Source organism: Pezoporus flaviventris, unplaced genomic scaffold (assembly GCF_033815535.1).
Source record: "Pezoporus flaviventris isolate CSIRO_AGI_PZ_B2104156 unplaced genomic scaffold, CSIRO_AGI_Pfla_v1 ptg000002l, whole genome shotgun sequence".
Classification (NCBI taxonomy): domain Eukaryota; kingdom Metazoa; phylum Chordata; class Aves; order Psittaciformes; family Psittacidae; genus Pezoporus; species Pezoporus flaviventris.
The window spans coordinates 83797723-83812115 of NW_026892550.1; the positions used below are offsets into that span (position 1 = coordinate 83797723).

The window sequence follows — 14393 nt, forward strand, 5'->3', positions numbered from 1 at the left end:
GGCTTCTGGCTCATTTGCGTTGCATCACGCTGTCTGGGAAAACACAAATACCCCTGCCATGACCCCATGAAGAAAAGCACTTTTGCATTTTGTGCTGATGCTGCTGACCCATCTCCAGACAAAACCTGCCCTATATTTGTCCAGATAATGAGGCTCTACAGTGTAAACTCAGCCCTTGCCATCAGTGTAAAGACTGCTGCCTCCTATCTGCTCAGTAGCTTCAAAGCCTTATGCTCAGCCTTGGAGCTATGTCAGTCCCTGGGCTGGCACTAGGGGACAAGGGGCAGGACACGGGGGCACCCATGCCTCATGTCCCAGCATGCAGGCAGTTCTAGCACCATGCTCTGCTCTTCACCCATCCCCAGGGAGCCCAAGTGCCTTTCAGCCACAGCTTGGCACACACCGGAGCAGACTGACATGCCTTTAGAAACAACTCCTCAGTGGGGAGGAGGACAAGAGATGAAGAGGGATAAGCGCTCTTGAATGGAGGGGGACAACATCTCCTTCCACCTCTCCCTGCCCTCAACATCCACAGCATCTTGTCCCAGTGGCCCCTCCAGTTGCTGCCTGCCCAGCTCCTGAGACAAATGCTTCAAGGCTTGTTTGGTCCTGCAGGAGGGAGAGGAAGAACGCCGGCATCTCTGTGCCCTGTCTGCACGTACTGCAAATGAAGGGATTAGGAATTATAATCCAAGAGTCTTATTTTAAAGCAGCTTTTCGGCTCTGTGAGGGGAACTTCAGTGTGATGCTCCTAGGGGAGCTGGGTGACAGGGACAGCAGCTGTCACAGCCCCACCCACTGAGGGTGCCAGAGCAGTAGCAGCCGAGGCTCTCCCTCCATGCTTCATAGGGTGACACTTCATCTGGGAGCAGGTGGATGTGTGCAGGGAGGCTCCTGACCTGCACCACTGGCAGTGCCTGCCCCTGAGAGGCACTGTTATCGTTCCTCTTCTGAGCTTCCCCCCCAGCCCGTTCCTCCCATTGTTTTCATGGCAGACCTGTGCATAATGTTAACAAACTGCTGGGTTTTTTTCACTGGCACCTCTGCCCCCTTTCCCTCTGCTAATTATTATGGCAATGCCACTTCTAGGGCCAGTCGACAGATGGCTGGGGTTTTATCTTTGGACAAGCTATTTAATAAGGGCTCCTGCTTTTCCCTTGCACATTTCTTTCCTGGCCACATGTTCAGAGCTGCTGGCTGGGTTGTCCTTTTCACTGGGGGTGCCAGAAGATGAAAGCTGCAGTCAGACCCCAGGGGATAGGGTTTTTTCTTTCCCTTTAGAAAAGGAGGGTAATTCTGCCCAGGTTCATGTGGCCCTCACTGAGCAGTGCTCTCCCTCCCTACAAAAAGAAGCAACAGCAGACCAGTCCCCACAAGGAGGTCAGAAGGGCTGTGCTAAATGCTGGGTCCTACAGGGCAGATCCTAAGTGCACAGAAAGCCGATGTAGGTGCTGAAACCAGCCTGCTGCCTGCTCACACCAGTAGAAACCTGGATCACAGGGACCAGCCTGTGCTGTGGTTTATGCTGCCATCAGCTTTGCTGTGGCCAGCTGGGTGCAAAAGAAGTAATTCCTTCTGTAGGTCATGGTCTGTGACTGGAAAAACAGGGAAAGCTAATGGTATCAGGGGTTGCCCAGACAGTAAGTGGGGCTGTCTTGGATGTGCCATGGAGCTGCATGTGACATTTGCTGATGCTGACTGGTGACTGCTGGTTTAGCTGGGTCATTGTGCATGAAAGGCACATGGCTGAAGTCTGAGACTAAACCTGAAGTTTGTTTCAGAAAGATAAAGCTGAGGTTTCTCCCCACTGTTGCTGTCTCCCAGGCTCTGAAGGGGGTGTACTAGGACCCAAACTCTTCTGGACCTGCTCCATGAGCATGGGGGAAGCTTTCCTTCACGTGAGAGTGAAAACCAGGGAAACAGGAGGAGGCTTTGGGCACCAGTTGCTTGGTGGCAATGCCTCAGTGGAGGCACCAGCACCAGACACCAGGCCCTGGTATGGCCAGGCTCACTTCAGTGACTATTCTCCCTGGATTTAGCAGGCTTTCTCTGTACCTGTTTTTCCCAAAGAGTTTTCAAAGCCAAGTGTCCTGGGGACTTGGTACCATTCACACCGAGCTGTTTGGCGATGCCTGCCCCAGTGAGAGGGTTTGGGCTCCCCAGCCAGCAGGGCTACAGCACTATTTGCTGTTTTGTCTTCCCCTACCTTCATTTCCTTTCCCATGGAAGCTGGAGAGGGCTTTGGCAGCTTTTCTTGCTTGTCACTTGTACAGTTGCAATGGTTGTAACATCAGCTGTCCTAGGTTGCTCCACTCCTGCCAGGGCTGCTTGTCCTGGCAAGGAAAAGTCCTGCTCATAGCATCCCAGGAGGGCTGGTGTCCAGCTAGCTGCTGTCAGAGCCTGGCTGGCAGCCCCCCACACTGTGCCTGCCTGTGCCAGGCTTAGCTGTTCTGGGCTTGGTCAGAGCCAGCAGAGATGAACATTCAGAGTATATGGATTTGTGTTTTCCTATGGGGAACATGGAATCATAGAATCATAGAATGGTTTGGGTTGGAAAGGACCTCGAGATGATGAGCTGAAATGTACTGAAAAGTCAGACTTTCCAAAATGGGAGGGAATAGGTAGGTGTACATGGAAGGCATAAGGGTGGACATATTTCACTTGAAGTGGTTTTGCTGCTACAGTCTTGGACCTACAGTCATAGAACAGTAAGGAACTTCTTCCTTATACGTAACCTGAACTTCCCCTGTTTAGCCTTTAACCCATTACCCCTTGTCCTATCACTACAGTCTCTAATGAAGAGTCCCTCCCCAGCATCCCTGTAGGCCCCCTTCAGATACTGGAAGGCTGCTCCTTGAGCTCTCCACACAGCCTTCTCTTCTCCAGGCTGAACAGCCCCAACTTTCTCATGTAGAGGAAAATCCTTCACTCTCCCATTCCCTGGTGTTTTTTTTTGTAAACTGACTTGATATCACTTGGGACACCCTACTCTTCATGAGGAGGAAAGCTCAGGATGACAGGATTCTTGTTTTCAAGAAGTCATTAATGACTGTACCACACTGTCAGACCCCAAGGCTGGAGCATGGGCATTGCATAAAATAAGATCCTACACGCTTCAGAACAATCCCAGACCATGGATTGTATGGATTAAGGCAGAAAACATAGCTTCTCAGCTTGTTTTTAACCTCAGTTGCACTCATTAGCTGCAGGAAAGATGCTCCAATACTGACCAAGTGTAACAGAGCTCCTAATCTGCTTAAATCCCACAGCTCTACTCACCTGCCATCCTCATCCTTGAGGCACCTGATTTTCAGCCACCTTTCTTAGGTCAGGCAGGAGTACGTGCATGATTCCAGGTTGCTGGACTCAAGATCTGGCATCAACCTTACAGAAAGGCACCCGGTAGCTGGTGACAACAGGAAACCTGGATGTGTGGGGAATGGGGGAGCTGTGATGAGCTGTGCCCCAGGCACCCCCGAGGCACCAGCATGATCCTTCCAGAGTACCCCAGGTGAGGTGGAAGGGGGAGCCCACTGACAGCAAAGCACTTGTGGGATGCGCTTGATTTAAAGTCCATCTTTAAAGCTGTAGAGAAAAACTGCATCTCAAAATGCTCGGTGGAAGACAGTGGCATACGTTGATCAAGTCTGAATGCACTATGTGTATGTTATTGCACATTATGTGGACTGCATTCATGTAACAATGTAGAGATGCAATATGACAGCTGTAGGATATGATTTTTGGATTGTAATCTTTGTACCAGCACTACCTGTACGTGTCTGCATAGTATCCATCCCAAAAGGACATGCAGCCTTAAGCTTAATAATAATACCTGCACATAGGAGCAAGTTAGGAGTATTTCACATATAGACAATCTGGTTTTATTGCTTTCATCTTTACAGCCAGGTGTGTGATCTAAACATCAGGCAGAAACGTCTCCAATAATATCCTGTTTCAAAACATCTTAGAAAATGACTGTTTGGGATTGGGCTCATTTATTATAAATCCGTGGCACACAAAAACATAAACAGGAACCTCTGAATCCTTGGGAAATTGCCTGTCTGTGTCTCAGAGGGATTTCTGTCCTACGAAGTGTTTCACCGTGGGCCTGGGGATCTAAGGGATTCTTCGAAGCCAGCAAAGAATTTGCAAGCTGTAGACAGGGTTTTTTTAGCAGGTGCAATCTGAACCCAGCATCTATTCGACTCAGCTGTAAAGTAGGTTGCCTTCCCCCATCCATTGCAAAGGAGAGCTCGCTTTGTGTGCACATGTTCAACTCTGATCAGCTCTCTCATCCCTGTGCAGAACTTCACAAAGGTCAGTTTCATTAACCTTGGGGTTATGCTTTGGGTAAATATGCATGTGTATCTGATTTGCATGGGAAATGTCATTTTCCTTACGTGCCTCCCATCCAAATGTTAACCCAGCCTGAGCCTACGTATCCTGTGAGATGTGCTGCGATGGTAGCTGCAGCCAGCACAGCTGTCCTGTTCATGCAGTGCACGGCTGCATACGCCCAATACTTTCGTACAGCACATTCAGCTGTGTCAATATACAGGTGCCTACACGTTATCATCCATATAGAACTACATGTTGGCAGATGGTGTGTGCGTTAACATGCAGTATGTGCTGATGTCTCTGGGTGCATGAGTTTCTCTGTGGCCAGCTGGCGCCCAGCATACGCATTGGCACACGCGGCTTGTGAAGCTGCTCTCCTTGCTGCAGCAGCATGGGTGTGCAAGCTGCCTTCCCCAGCGGTGCAGAGCTACACAGAGGGTCTGGAGCTGGATCTGCAGTGTGCCAGCAAGATGGAAAGAAAGTTGCTGCAGCGCAGAACAGCCTTGCCTTCCCCCCCCTCACTGTTTTCCTCTCTGCCTCACTGCAGGGGTGAATTTTACTTTGAGTTGCTGTACCTTGGACAAGATTATTTCTTTCTGTTTTCCTCTGGATCTGATCCTCAGAGAGCCTGAGCACTGAACTAGCTTCTGCTGTGTTCCATGAAATACCAGCAGCAGCTGCAGCAGGCTGCCCCTGGGGCCAGCAGGGAGCCACGATGCTTTGCACTCCTTGGGAGTGCACCCTTGGTGTGTCATGTCATAGAATCATAAAATGGTTTGGGTTGGAAAGGACCTTCAAAGGTCATCTAGTCCAACCCCCTGCAATGAGCAGGGCCAGCTTCAACTAGACCAGGTTGCTCAGAACCACATCCAGCCTGGCCTTGAATGTCTCCAGTGATGGGGCACCCACCACCTCTCTGGGCAACCTGTGCCAGTATTTTATCACCCTCATTGTAAAGAATTTCCTCATCCAGCCTGAATCTCCACTCTTTTAGTTTAAAACCATCACCCCTTTTCCTATTGCAGCAGGGCCTGCTATGAAGTCTGTCCCCATCCTTCTCATAGGCCCCTTTTGAGTACTGAAAGTCTGCCTGTGCACGCCACTGGAGGCCAGGGACACGGGACGGGGAGCTGAGGCAAAGAAGACATTAGAGCACAAGTGACATATCTCAATATAATTTCTAAAATTCTATTAATTGAACAGATAAAATACCTCTGATCTATTTTTGTTAATTTTGTTACAAAATATTAGCCATTTGGACTCTTTGCTAGGTGTGACCACACCACTTTTCCCAAAGGAACCTTTTCTCGGTGATATTTACAGCAGGAAACAGGTACAGACAGACAGGTGCTTTCAAAAGCCTACACACAGGTAACACTTCTGCTGTTAGTTGTTAAAAAGACACATTCAGATGGGGTTGTGACTAGGGTTGAAGAGTGGGTGACTTCAAAGCTGCTGTCCCAGGCATAGCTGTGCCAAAGCAAGCAGGACGAGGACAGCTCTAGCTCACAAAACACTGTCGGCAGTCCCTGGAGCCTACACTAGCACAGTGAGGCAGCTGGTGGAGTGGGAGATGGGGGAGCTTGCTCAGCAACTTGCATTTCAAAGCAGAGACTCTGCCAAGCAGCAGCTTCCTTGATCTAGGGCTCAGATTTGTTTTGGAAACCTCACAAACATGTGCAGATTGTTGCAGGTTGAGCCTTCTAAGAAACACATAACAGAATTCAAACTTGCAGCTCAGCAGCCCTCAAACATTTCCAAATCTGCTGGTACCCTTTGGCGAAGAAGTTCGAGTATTGATGAAATTCTGGTTGTGGACCATATCCACACCTCTCATCTACAGGGAGGAGAGAAAAGGTGAACAGTGGGATGCTTTGAAGGTCTTGCAGAAAGCACCAAGTGTTGCTACCATGGTGGCCCAGACTATGGCGTTAAAAGTGTTACAGCAGTGGAGAAAAACTGTGTTAAACCCAAATAGTTTGCACTAAGCCTGATTCTCCTGCCACAGTTTCTCCCTCCCTTTACTGTTGGTGCAAACAGATTAATTTCACTGGCCCTGTACCAGCACGAGCAAGAGAGTCTCAGGACAGAGCCTGATGGGCTGCATAACACAGCTTTGTAGACCTCACCTTGCTCTCTTTACCCTCCTGCAGAAGCAGCAGCTTCTTTGGCCACTGACTACTCAACACTCACTGCAGAATACAGAATACTTTCTACTGGGCTTCTCTTTTCTCTCTCCCCCCTTCCTCTCTTTTAATATAGAAGGATATGAATCCAACAGCAAAGACACTGGTTATTAGGGTTGATTTAATCTCTGCAGCAGCTTCCTGCCTGATCCATCCACCTGAAAGATTGTGTTAGGCTCATGAGCAGAATCGCTGCTGTCAAGGGCTGGTGATTTTTCTTTGGACTGGTCCCTCCAGGCGAGCTGTGGTACACATTTTGTCCTTCATTAGGTTGTCACTGACATGCTCTTTCTAGCCTGCACCCCGCACCCTGTCAAGGATCAGTCTGTGTGCAAGGGTGCCTATACACCATACTACAGCTACATTCAGCCTGTGTGTCTCGCTTGGGTGGTGGAGGGCTGTGGGAGCAGACAGTACAATAGATCAGATGAGGTGTAGACATGCTTTAAAGTGCTTGTCATCCTTCAAGACCAACCTTCAAAGGAGAAAAAAAATCCATACTTAGAAGTGAAGTCCGAAGGGCTCAGCTACACAGTAGAATTTAGAGCAGCCTGTTGCACGACAACCTGGAATAGAGTAGTTTGGTGTCTCTCTAGCTGAACCCAACAGAAGACGTTGTAGCCAGCAGGCTAGAAGACAGCAAGTGTTATCTACGTTTGCTTCTCTGTCCAAAGCTCAAGGCCAGCATTAGCCTTTGCAAGGTCAGGGAAATGGAGCCAACTTGCCCTGAGAGACTGCTGTGCCTCAGGTACCTCGGCACTTCATTTAACTCGCTTCCACCCTTCACCCAACACATAGAAGGGAGTCTCATTGAAGTTTCCTTATTTCTCCCTTAAATTCTTTCAGCTCTCCCAATCAATTATTAAAGCAGCAAACCTCTCTTGTAGGAACTTCATAGGCATTGTTATAAATATTTTATCTAAAAAAATTATTTCATCAAGTACCTTCAGGTTCTGTTGTTGTCACTTTGTGTTAAATGTCAAGTAAAATCTAATTTATTTATTTTAACACACTCACACAGACATTCAGTGGCTTGCTGCACTCTTGGAAAAAACAAACAAACAAGGACTGCCATTCCTCTCAGGCAGTGAAGTAACCACCGAGAAGGGAGGGCAGTGTCAGCCATAGAAAGAAAGTGTCATAATGCTACCTTATTATAAATCTCCTCCTGCATACCACCCCTTCCACTGCAGCAGTGAGCAAAATAAAATGGCAGCTATACGCTACATTGACTGGACAACAGCAGATGCCACACGTATGACTGCCCAGGAAGCTTTGGGCAGGTCAGACGAGATCTGGGCTGCGTGATGAGATGGTGTGTCACCCTGGAGGGAGCCAGCAGCAGATCACGCCAGCTGTGCCTCACATCTGGCTGGAGTGAGGGGCTGAGCCCTGGCTGGGATGAGGACCTCGCCCTGGGCCGGGATGTGGGATGTGGAGCATCCTCACTGCCCTGAGGGGCTGGATGGAAGAAAGCTGCTCTGGTCTGGAAGGAGACTGGACTTTTGTTCAGGCTTTTCTTACATTTTTGTCTGTCTTATGCTTCTGCAGTGCTCCCTGTGCCTGTTCCTTTTCAGTTCATTTGCTATTGCTTATAAAAGCAGTAGCCTAGTGCCCTGCTCCACACAGCTAAGAAAACAACTTAGACCTGCTGGCACACCTGGGTCAGGCCCAGAAATAAGGGGACCTGGAAGAGAGCAGGCTCCTGCCCTGGAGAGCTGGCCAAGCACAGGGAACCCTTCACCCCAGCCCCTGTCCACTTCCCTAACCCCAGCTGGGCTTATGTCCAGGTTAAATATATGAACTCTTTCATCTAACATTTCAGCAGGGCCAGAAGACATCCAAAGGGCACTGAGGGGAGCCAGTCCCTGAAGCACTGAGGGTTTTGTCACCGGCAATAGCACCAGAGGTGAGCATACTGGTGCAATCCCTATGGAAATCGCTTTGCGAATTTTACCCTGCAAGGTAAAAAAGAGTCTCCTGCATCTGTCTTCACTGCTCCCCTTTCCTGACATTCTGCACATCCCCACCATTGCCAAAAACTCCTGCCACTCCTCACCCAACGGCTGTCATCAGCACTCAGTGCTCACATCTCAGCCTGGCACAGGAAGGAAGAACATTTCTTTCTTTCCCTCTTAAAATGACATAAAAATAAAGGCCCTAAAAGGCATTCTGTCCTATTTTAAAATCCTAAAGTTGATCTTCCTAAGCCTCAAAGGGAAATCGAGTGAATGAGTAAGACCAAAGCCTTTAAGATAATTAATAACTTCCCCTCCCTACTGCTTCCTAAAAATACATCCACAGCCCATTTTTAATGCCTTCTTCCTTCACATCAATGTCCCCAGTAAAGCAGAGCTGTCATCTCTATCTCAGGATCTACCCATTCCCTTACTTTGAAGCTGGGAGAGGGAAGGATAGGGAGGGAGAGAAGAGAAAAGGCCCTGGAGTTTGGTATCAGGGCAGCTTTCCTATAGGAAGGGCTGATGGGGGAAAGAGCATAGACGGGATCTCACATGAGTGGTCTCCAAAAAGCCCCTTTCCTCTAACACAGGAGGGAACATCTACCCCAGAAAGTGAACAAAACACTTGGCTTTGCTTTCAGAATAGAAAAAAGCAGGTGGGCAGGAAACACAAAACCAGCCAGAAGGAGGAAAGCAGAAGTGGCTCTGTTTCATGCTAGAGAGACAATCTTTGTATGTGTGTGTGTGTGTGTGTGTGTGTGTGTGTGTGTGTTGAGGTGGGAGGGCACCTCTTGGTGCCATCTTTTTGGAAAAGTACTCAACCATCCCAGGAAAGATCCCTAGACTTCATCCCTTCTGCTCCCTCAGAACTGCTTGGTGTTTCCTTTAGTAAGCATGCGCCATACATACGCTACCATACAGGTGTATTTACATGTGATGAGGTCTGCTAGGTCTCAGCAGAGGTCTCTGGTACAATGCTCCAATATAACAACAGAAAGAGTTTTGGTGTTCAGAGTGAGGCCATCTTCGTGTCGCACTGCAGCTCAGGACAGTCTCTCCTCCTCTTGAGCTTTCTTCCACTCGTGCACTCCTTTGCTTGGAACCGGCTGCTGCGAGGATCGAGTATTTGAAGAGCGATGAGAAGAAAGCGTAGCAAGTGGTACAAGTTCTCAGCTCCAGCTTAGCAGGTGGCAGCAGTGGTGGCAGGGGGGACTCCATCCCCAGGAGTGCCCCAAGGCTGGTCCTTGGCACAGGTGGGTCCATTTCTCTCCCAGGCTGGCAAAGTTTTGGGGTGGGTACAAACCTACGGCCGGGTTAATGCAAGGCGGGGGGAGGTCGAGGAGTAGCAAACGGAAGACACAGTGCTTAGAAGGCAGCAGGTTATCAAGCCTCTCAGGAACAGGGCAGCAAAGTGCTACAAGGGAATGGCACGAGCACAGGAGGCCAGCGGGGCTGGCAGGGTGTGAGGATGTGTGAGCATGTAGGTTGGCAGTTTCTACAGATGGCTCCTCACAATTAGCATCACCTTGAGGGGAGGCAGGGCAAGAGTTAGGTCAGTCGGCTGTTTTTTTGACTTTTTTTTTCTTCTTTTCTTCTTCTTTTACTAAAAAATAAATCACAAACTAGATCTCTGTAGGCAGAAAGGGTCCCCAGGGGGCAGTGGGGAAGGGAAGCAGGGAAGTCTGTGCTGTTCTGGTGCTGGTGGTGTGGCTACACGAGGCTGCGTGAGCCACTGGAGTACCTGCGCCTCTGAAGCAGGGAGCCTGGGGGGCAATACTGGTGAGGGTGGTTGTAGGGAGGTGGTGGAGGTGGGAGGGGAGGCTGATGGACCAGCTTCATGGGGGTCCCCGGGAGCCCACTGCCCACACTGCGCCAGGGGGTGGAGGTGCAGGAATCAGAGGTGACGTAGCGTGTCAGAGTCTGGTTGAGGGCCGGCTCCATCCGAGCGAGGCACGGCTTGTCCAGGACAATGACTTTGACAATCTGCTGGCACTGTACAAGCGTCCCCGCCGAGGCGGGGTGCGAGGGCACCAGTGCTGTCTCCAGCCGCTCCTGTGGCATGTTAAGATGCGTGCTGGGCTGCATTCCACTCTCGGGCCCCAGGGCGGAGTTGTGCTGGTACGTTTGAAGCCTGTTGTGAATTGACACCTAGTTTAGAAACAGCCAAAGAAGCATTAAATGTTACAAGACTTTTCCCATCTGCTGCTACTGGCTGCCCTGAGCCCCCACCACCAGTTGGCCTCACGTGCATTAAACCCTCCCTCCAAAACCAAACCAGAACAGACACAACCCCCGGCTGCGCAGAACTCCCCAGTAGCCCCATCATCCCCATCTAGGCCTAAGCGCCCCTGTCCTTTCCATCGTGTCAAAGGCATCAGGGCCGGCGTTCCCAAAACCAGTGCAATTTTGATTGTCCAAACAGTACAGGGAACGCAAATCAACTCTAGGTCCATGAATTCTCATGGTAATGAACAGACCTTGGAGGTCATGCCCTTGTCCCCACCAGCAAAAAGGAGAGGGGAACCAGACAGCGAGGCTTCAGATAATAAAGGTTGTGCGTTTCAGCAATATGACAGTAGCTGAATCTGAGATAGGGGCAGACAGAGAGCCTCAAGCCTTTCCCAGCTCCCTGCCTTTCTCAGTCGGAAGGTACACCACCTGACTGGCTAATCTGTTTACAAAGGAAAAAGCAGAAACCTGACATTCTCTAGCAAACGGCAGCTCCCTCCGAACCATTTGATGGTTTGTCAGTGAAAGGAAATGATTTTCAAAAAAAATAAAAGGAAAAAGGAAAGGAAAAAATGCCCGTCTAGCTCATACAATGATAAAAGAAATTCATGATGAAATGGCAGCAGATTAGATAATCTCAAAGAAATGGAAATGCTCCTCTGCTGGCAGAGTATTGCTTGGGCAGCTGGAAGGGGGAAGGGGAGCAGGAGGTCATCAGGGTCCTCACAGGTTGATAATGGAGTCACATGAGGGAGCTCACTGAGCCCAGTTTGAAAAGGAGGAGCTGGACTGGACTGGAGGTCCCTAGAGGGGGAAGCACAGAAGGAAAATGGTGCTTCCCAAATGGTGGATGAAGTTGTAGTTCCTCCTGGCAAGGGTATGGGCTGATGGAAACCCCGAGTCAGAGCAAAGTTGCTGGCTCAAAACAGAATGTCAGCCAAGTGACAAACCCTGGTAGGAAACTAGTACCTGCAGGTTTGCATGGCACTTCCAGTTAGGCAGGGGTACAGCAGACAGGCAGATGAGACAGTGGGGGTGCCCTGGTGGTCTGGCACGTTGGGCAGCCATGCCAACAACGGGGAAGGAGAAGCTGTGGAGTGGCCAAGCTTCCCACCATGCTGGAAAAAGCATGGAGGTTGCTCAGAGTCACTGTACAGCAGGACATAATATTGTGTTGATATTTATACAGGCAGTGGACTGTCCCATAGGAAAAACTGGTTGCTGGGCCACAATGCGCTACTGACATTAGGATACATGGAAGCCATTCTCCACAAGGAAACGCTCCTCCCAACAGGAATAGGAAATTGGCTGGTAGAGGCACCTTCCCCAGGAAGGGGGTGTCTGCAAGGAAGTGGGGTGCTCTTCAGGGAAAAGAAGCAGCACCCACTCCCCACAGAGAAGCTGAAATCTTCAAGTGAATATACTAGAACAAGAGAGAAAAGAACTACCCTGGAAAAGGGCAAATTCAGGACAACGGTAATATTCCAGACAGGGAGAGAGTAGGAAGCAATAGACAAGATTTTCAGCTGTGAAGATCACATTTTCCTGTTTCCTCACAGCCAATGGAAGTATGGGTGTCTGTGAAGAAACAGGCAACCCACTGGATGCTAGACATCCCTGTGAAGGTAGAAGTACACTGGACAGCCAAGCTCCCTGCCTAGGAAGCTGAAGCTCTAGGGAAAGTCTCTGGTATACAAAGGCCATGCTTAATCCCCTACAAGGGGGGATGGAGAGAGAGAGCTGCAGAGATTGTGCAGGAAAGCTGGGCTGCAGGGAATTTGCATGTGATGCTGCATGGAGTTAGCATGTCAGGAAAGTCTTTAGTGGGGTTCTCAGTCTCCCCAAAAGCAGTGGGGTAGGTTAGTCTACAGCGTTTGGGAGCTTGGTCCATGAGGGATGTTACAGTTATAAAAACGGATTGAAAATGCTTTGAAGTTTAGTTTGGATTTGAAAGTTGTATTACCCGTCCTAGCAGTAACTTTTAATTGTATCTCTGGAAATTGGTAAAATTGTCAGTCTGGCTGGGGAGGCATTGATTAAAACCTGAGAAAAGAAACAACAGAGAATGTGAGAAGAGCTGAAGTGAGAGAGAATTACTTACCTCAGCTGCTCTGCACTCTACTTACCTCCACTGTGCTGTCCGAGACCTTCTCTCCCAAATCCTTCTTGCCTTTGAAAGAAAACAACAAATCTCACTCATGAGGTCTCTACTGGCCCTCATACTGTGCACTGGAAAGCTAAAAGTAGAGGTGCATGGCCAAAACAAGGCTCTTGACTGCATAAACAAATCCAGACCCTCTTGCAACCTCATAGCTGCTTAGTGGGGTCAGAGGAGGCCCCTTCCGGATTCTCTCCTTAGGTCCTGATCTCAGTGCCATTACAGTGAGTTGGTAGCCACTCACCTCTGCACTTGCTTTTTGCTGGCATAAAAGCCAGGGCACGAATGGACACAAAGCTTGTGATAGAAAGAGGCTGGTCCAAAGTGTTGGTATAGAGGCTGGAGGAAGTCAATAATGCAGTTACTGTGTTGCATCAGTTCAGGGAACAAAAAGCATCTCAGGTTCTTCAGCAGTTACCTATGCTCCACCAGTAAAGCCTCTTTGCTAGATGTTACAGCTACAGACTGGGTAATGAGGCTTTAATGGCTTTTCTAGGGTATTTGAAGAATGCACATATTTCCACTATTTCTCGTATTTCCACTATTTGCCCAAGGCTAAAGGATACAAAGCTGAAATTTCTTTTTGCAGTTATTCTCACAGGAATCAATGAAAACACATTTGCAAAGGCACCACTGCTTAACCATGAGAAGCTGGGTGTCCTCTTACCTGTTGGTGAGCCTTGCTTAGACTGCAATTCCATCTGGGCTCCATTGGTCCTTAATGAGAGAGTCTTTGCCCCTTGCTGTTTCTCCAGCTCCCCTGCAAGACAGATATACAAAAGCTTACAAGAATGGAGAGGACACCAGCATATTGAAGGAGCAATATGGGAAGTCAGTAAGGAGAATTAATGCAAGAATATTACAAGAGAGTGTCAAGAAGGGAAGGAGAGAGGAACAGCCAAGAAAAAAAAAACAGAAACTGGAGAGGACTTGATGTGGAGGAACTTACATATCTCCACACAGCCCTCTATGTATGACCTGCATTTATAATGAATAGGTTGCACAGATGAGACCACTGATGCTGAGCTACTTTGACTCACCAGTTTATTCATGGAAAGGCCATTGAAGGCTACATGAATATCTGATCTGTGTAGGACAGACCACAGAGAGACACAGTACAGACTGCATGTCCCCTAGACATTCCTGGACTGAAGGACAACTCTGCTAAGGCTACCAGACCTGTCTCATACTTTTCAGCTACCTAGTGTCCATATTTGCATAGTTAAAGGAGTATGGAATGGAGAAGAGTCTTCTGGGTCTGAAAGATTCACTATTCCAAGCCACTGCATCATTCACCCTGTTTCATAAGCATCGTAAGTAGTTGTTCCATTTCTCCTGCTGGTGGGTGGTCACAGAGCCTGACTGCTGTTTCACATTATCGATGAACACAAGTCCTGTGCAGACTTGTGCTACTCATCCTCTTTCCCCGTGTTCCTGAAGAACGCATTTCCTTTACCCTTTCTCCCTTGTAGACACATGCAGTGTGATGGCATTGGAGTGTGAATTGTGTTAGAGGCCCTT

The 14393-nt window shown here is 49.0% G+C and overlaps 1 protein-coding gene across 5 annotated transcripts in view; it reads right to left on the reverse strand.

Moving 5' to 3' along the window:
• Positions 1-3858: 3858 nt before the first annotated feature.
• Positions 3859-14393, reverse strand: part of IQSEC3 (IQ motif and Sec7 domain ArfGEF 3) — a 103481-nt gene continuing 92946 nt past the window's right edge. The window contains exons 12-15 of one of the 5 annotated variants that reach the window (XR_009741775.1): positions 13540-13632; positions 12841-12884; positions 9417-10633; positions 3859-6175 (exon numbers count right to left, since the gene is read on the reverse strand). Coding sequence is in view for 4 of the 5 variants with exons in the window: in XM_061444799.1 (XP_061300783.1) it covers positions 10196-10633; positions 12841-12884; positions 13540-13632 (575 nt within the window). In the remaining variant the exon portion in view is untranslated. Of the gene's footprint in view, positions 6176-9391; positions 10634-12677; positions 12758-12840; positions 12885-13539; positions 13633-14393 lie in introns of those variants that run through there. The other 4 variants (XM_061444800.1, XM_061444801.1, XM_061444799.1 and 1 more) reach the window with 4 other exon arrangements.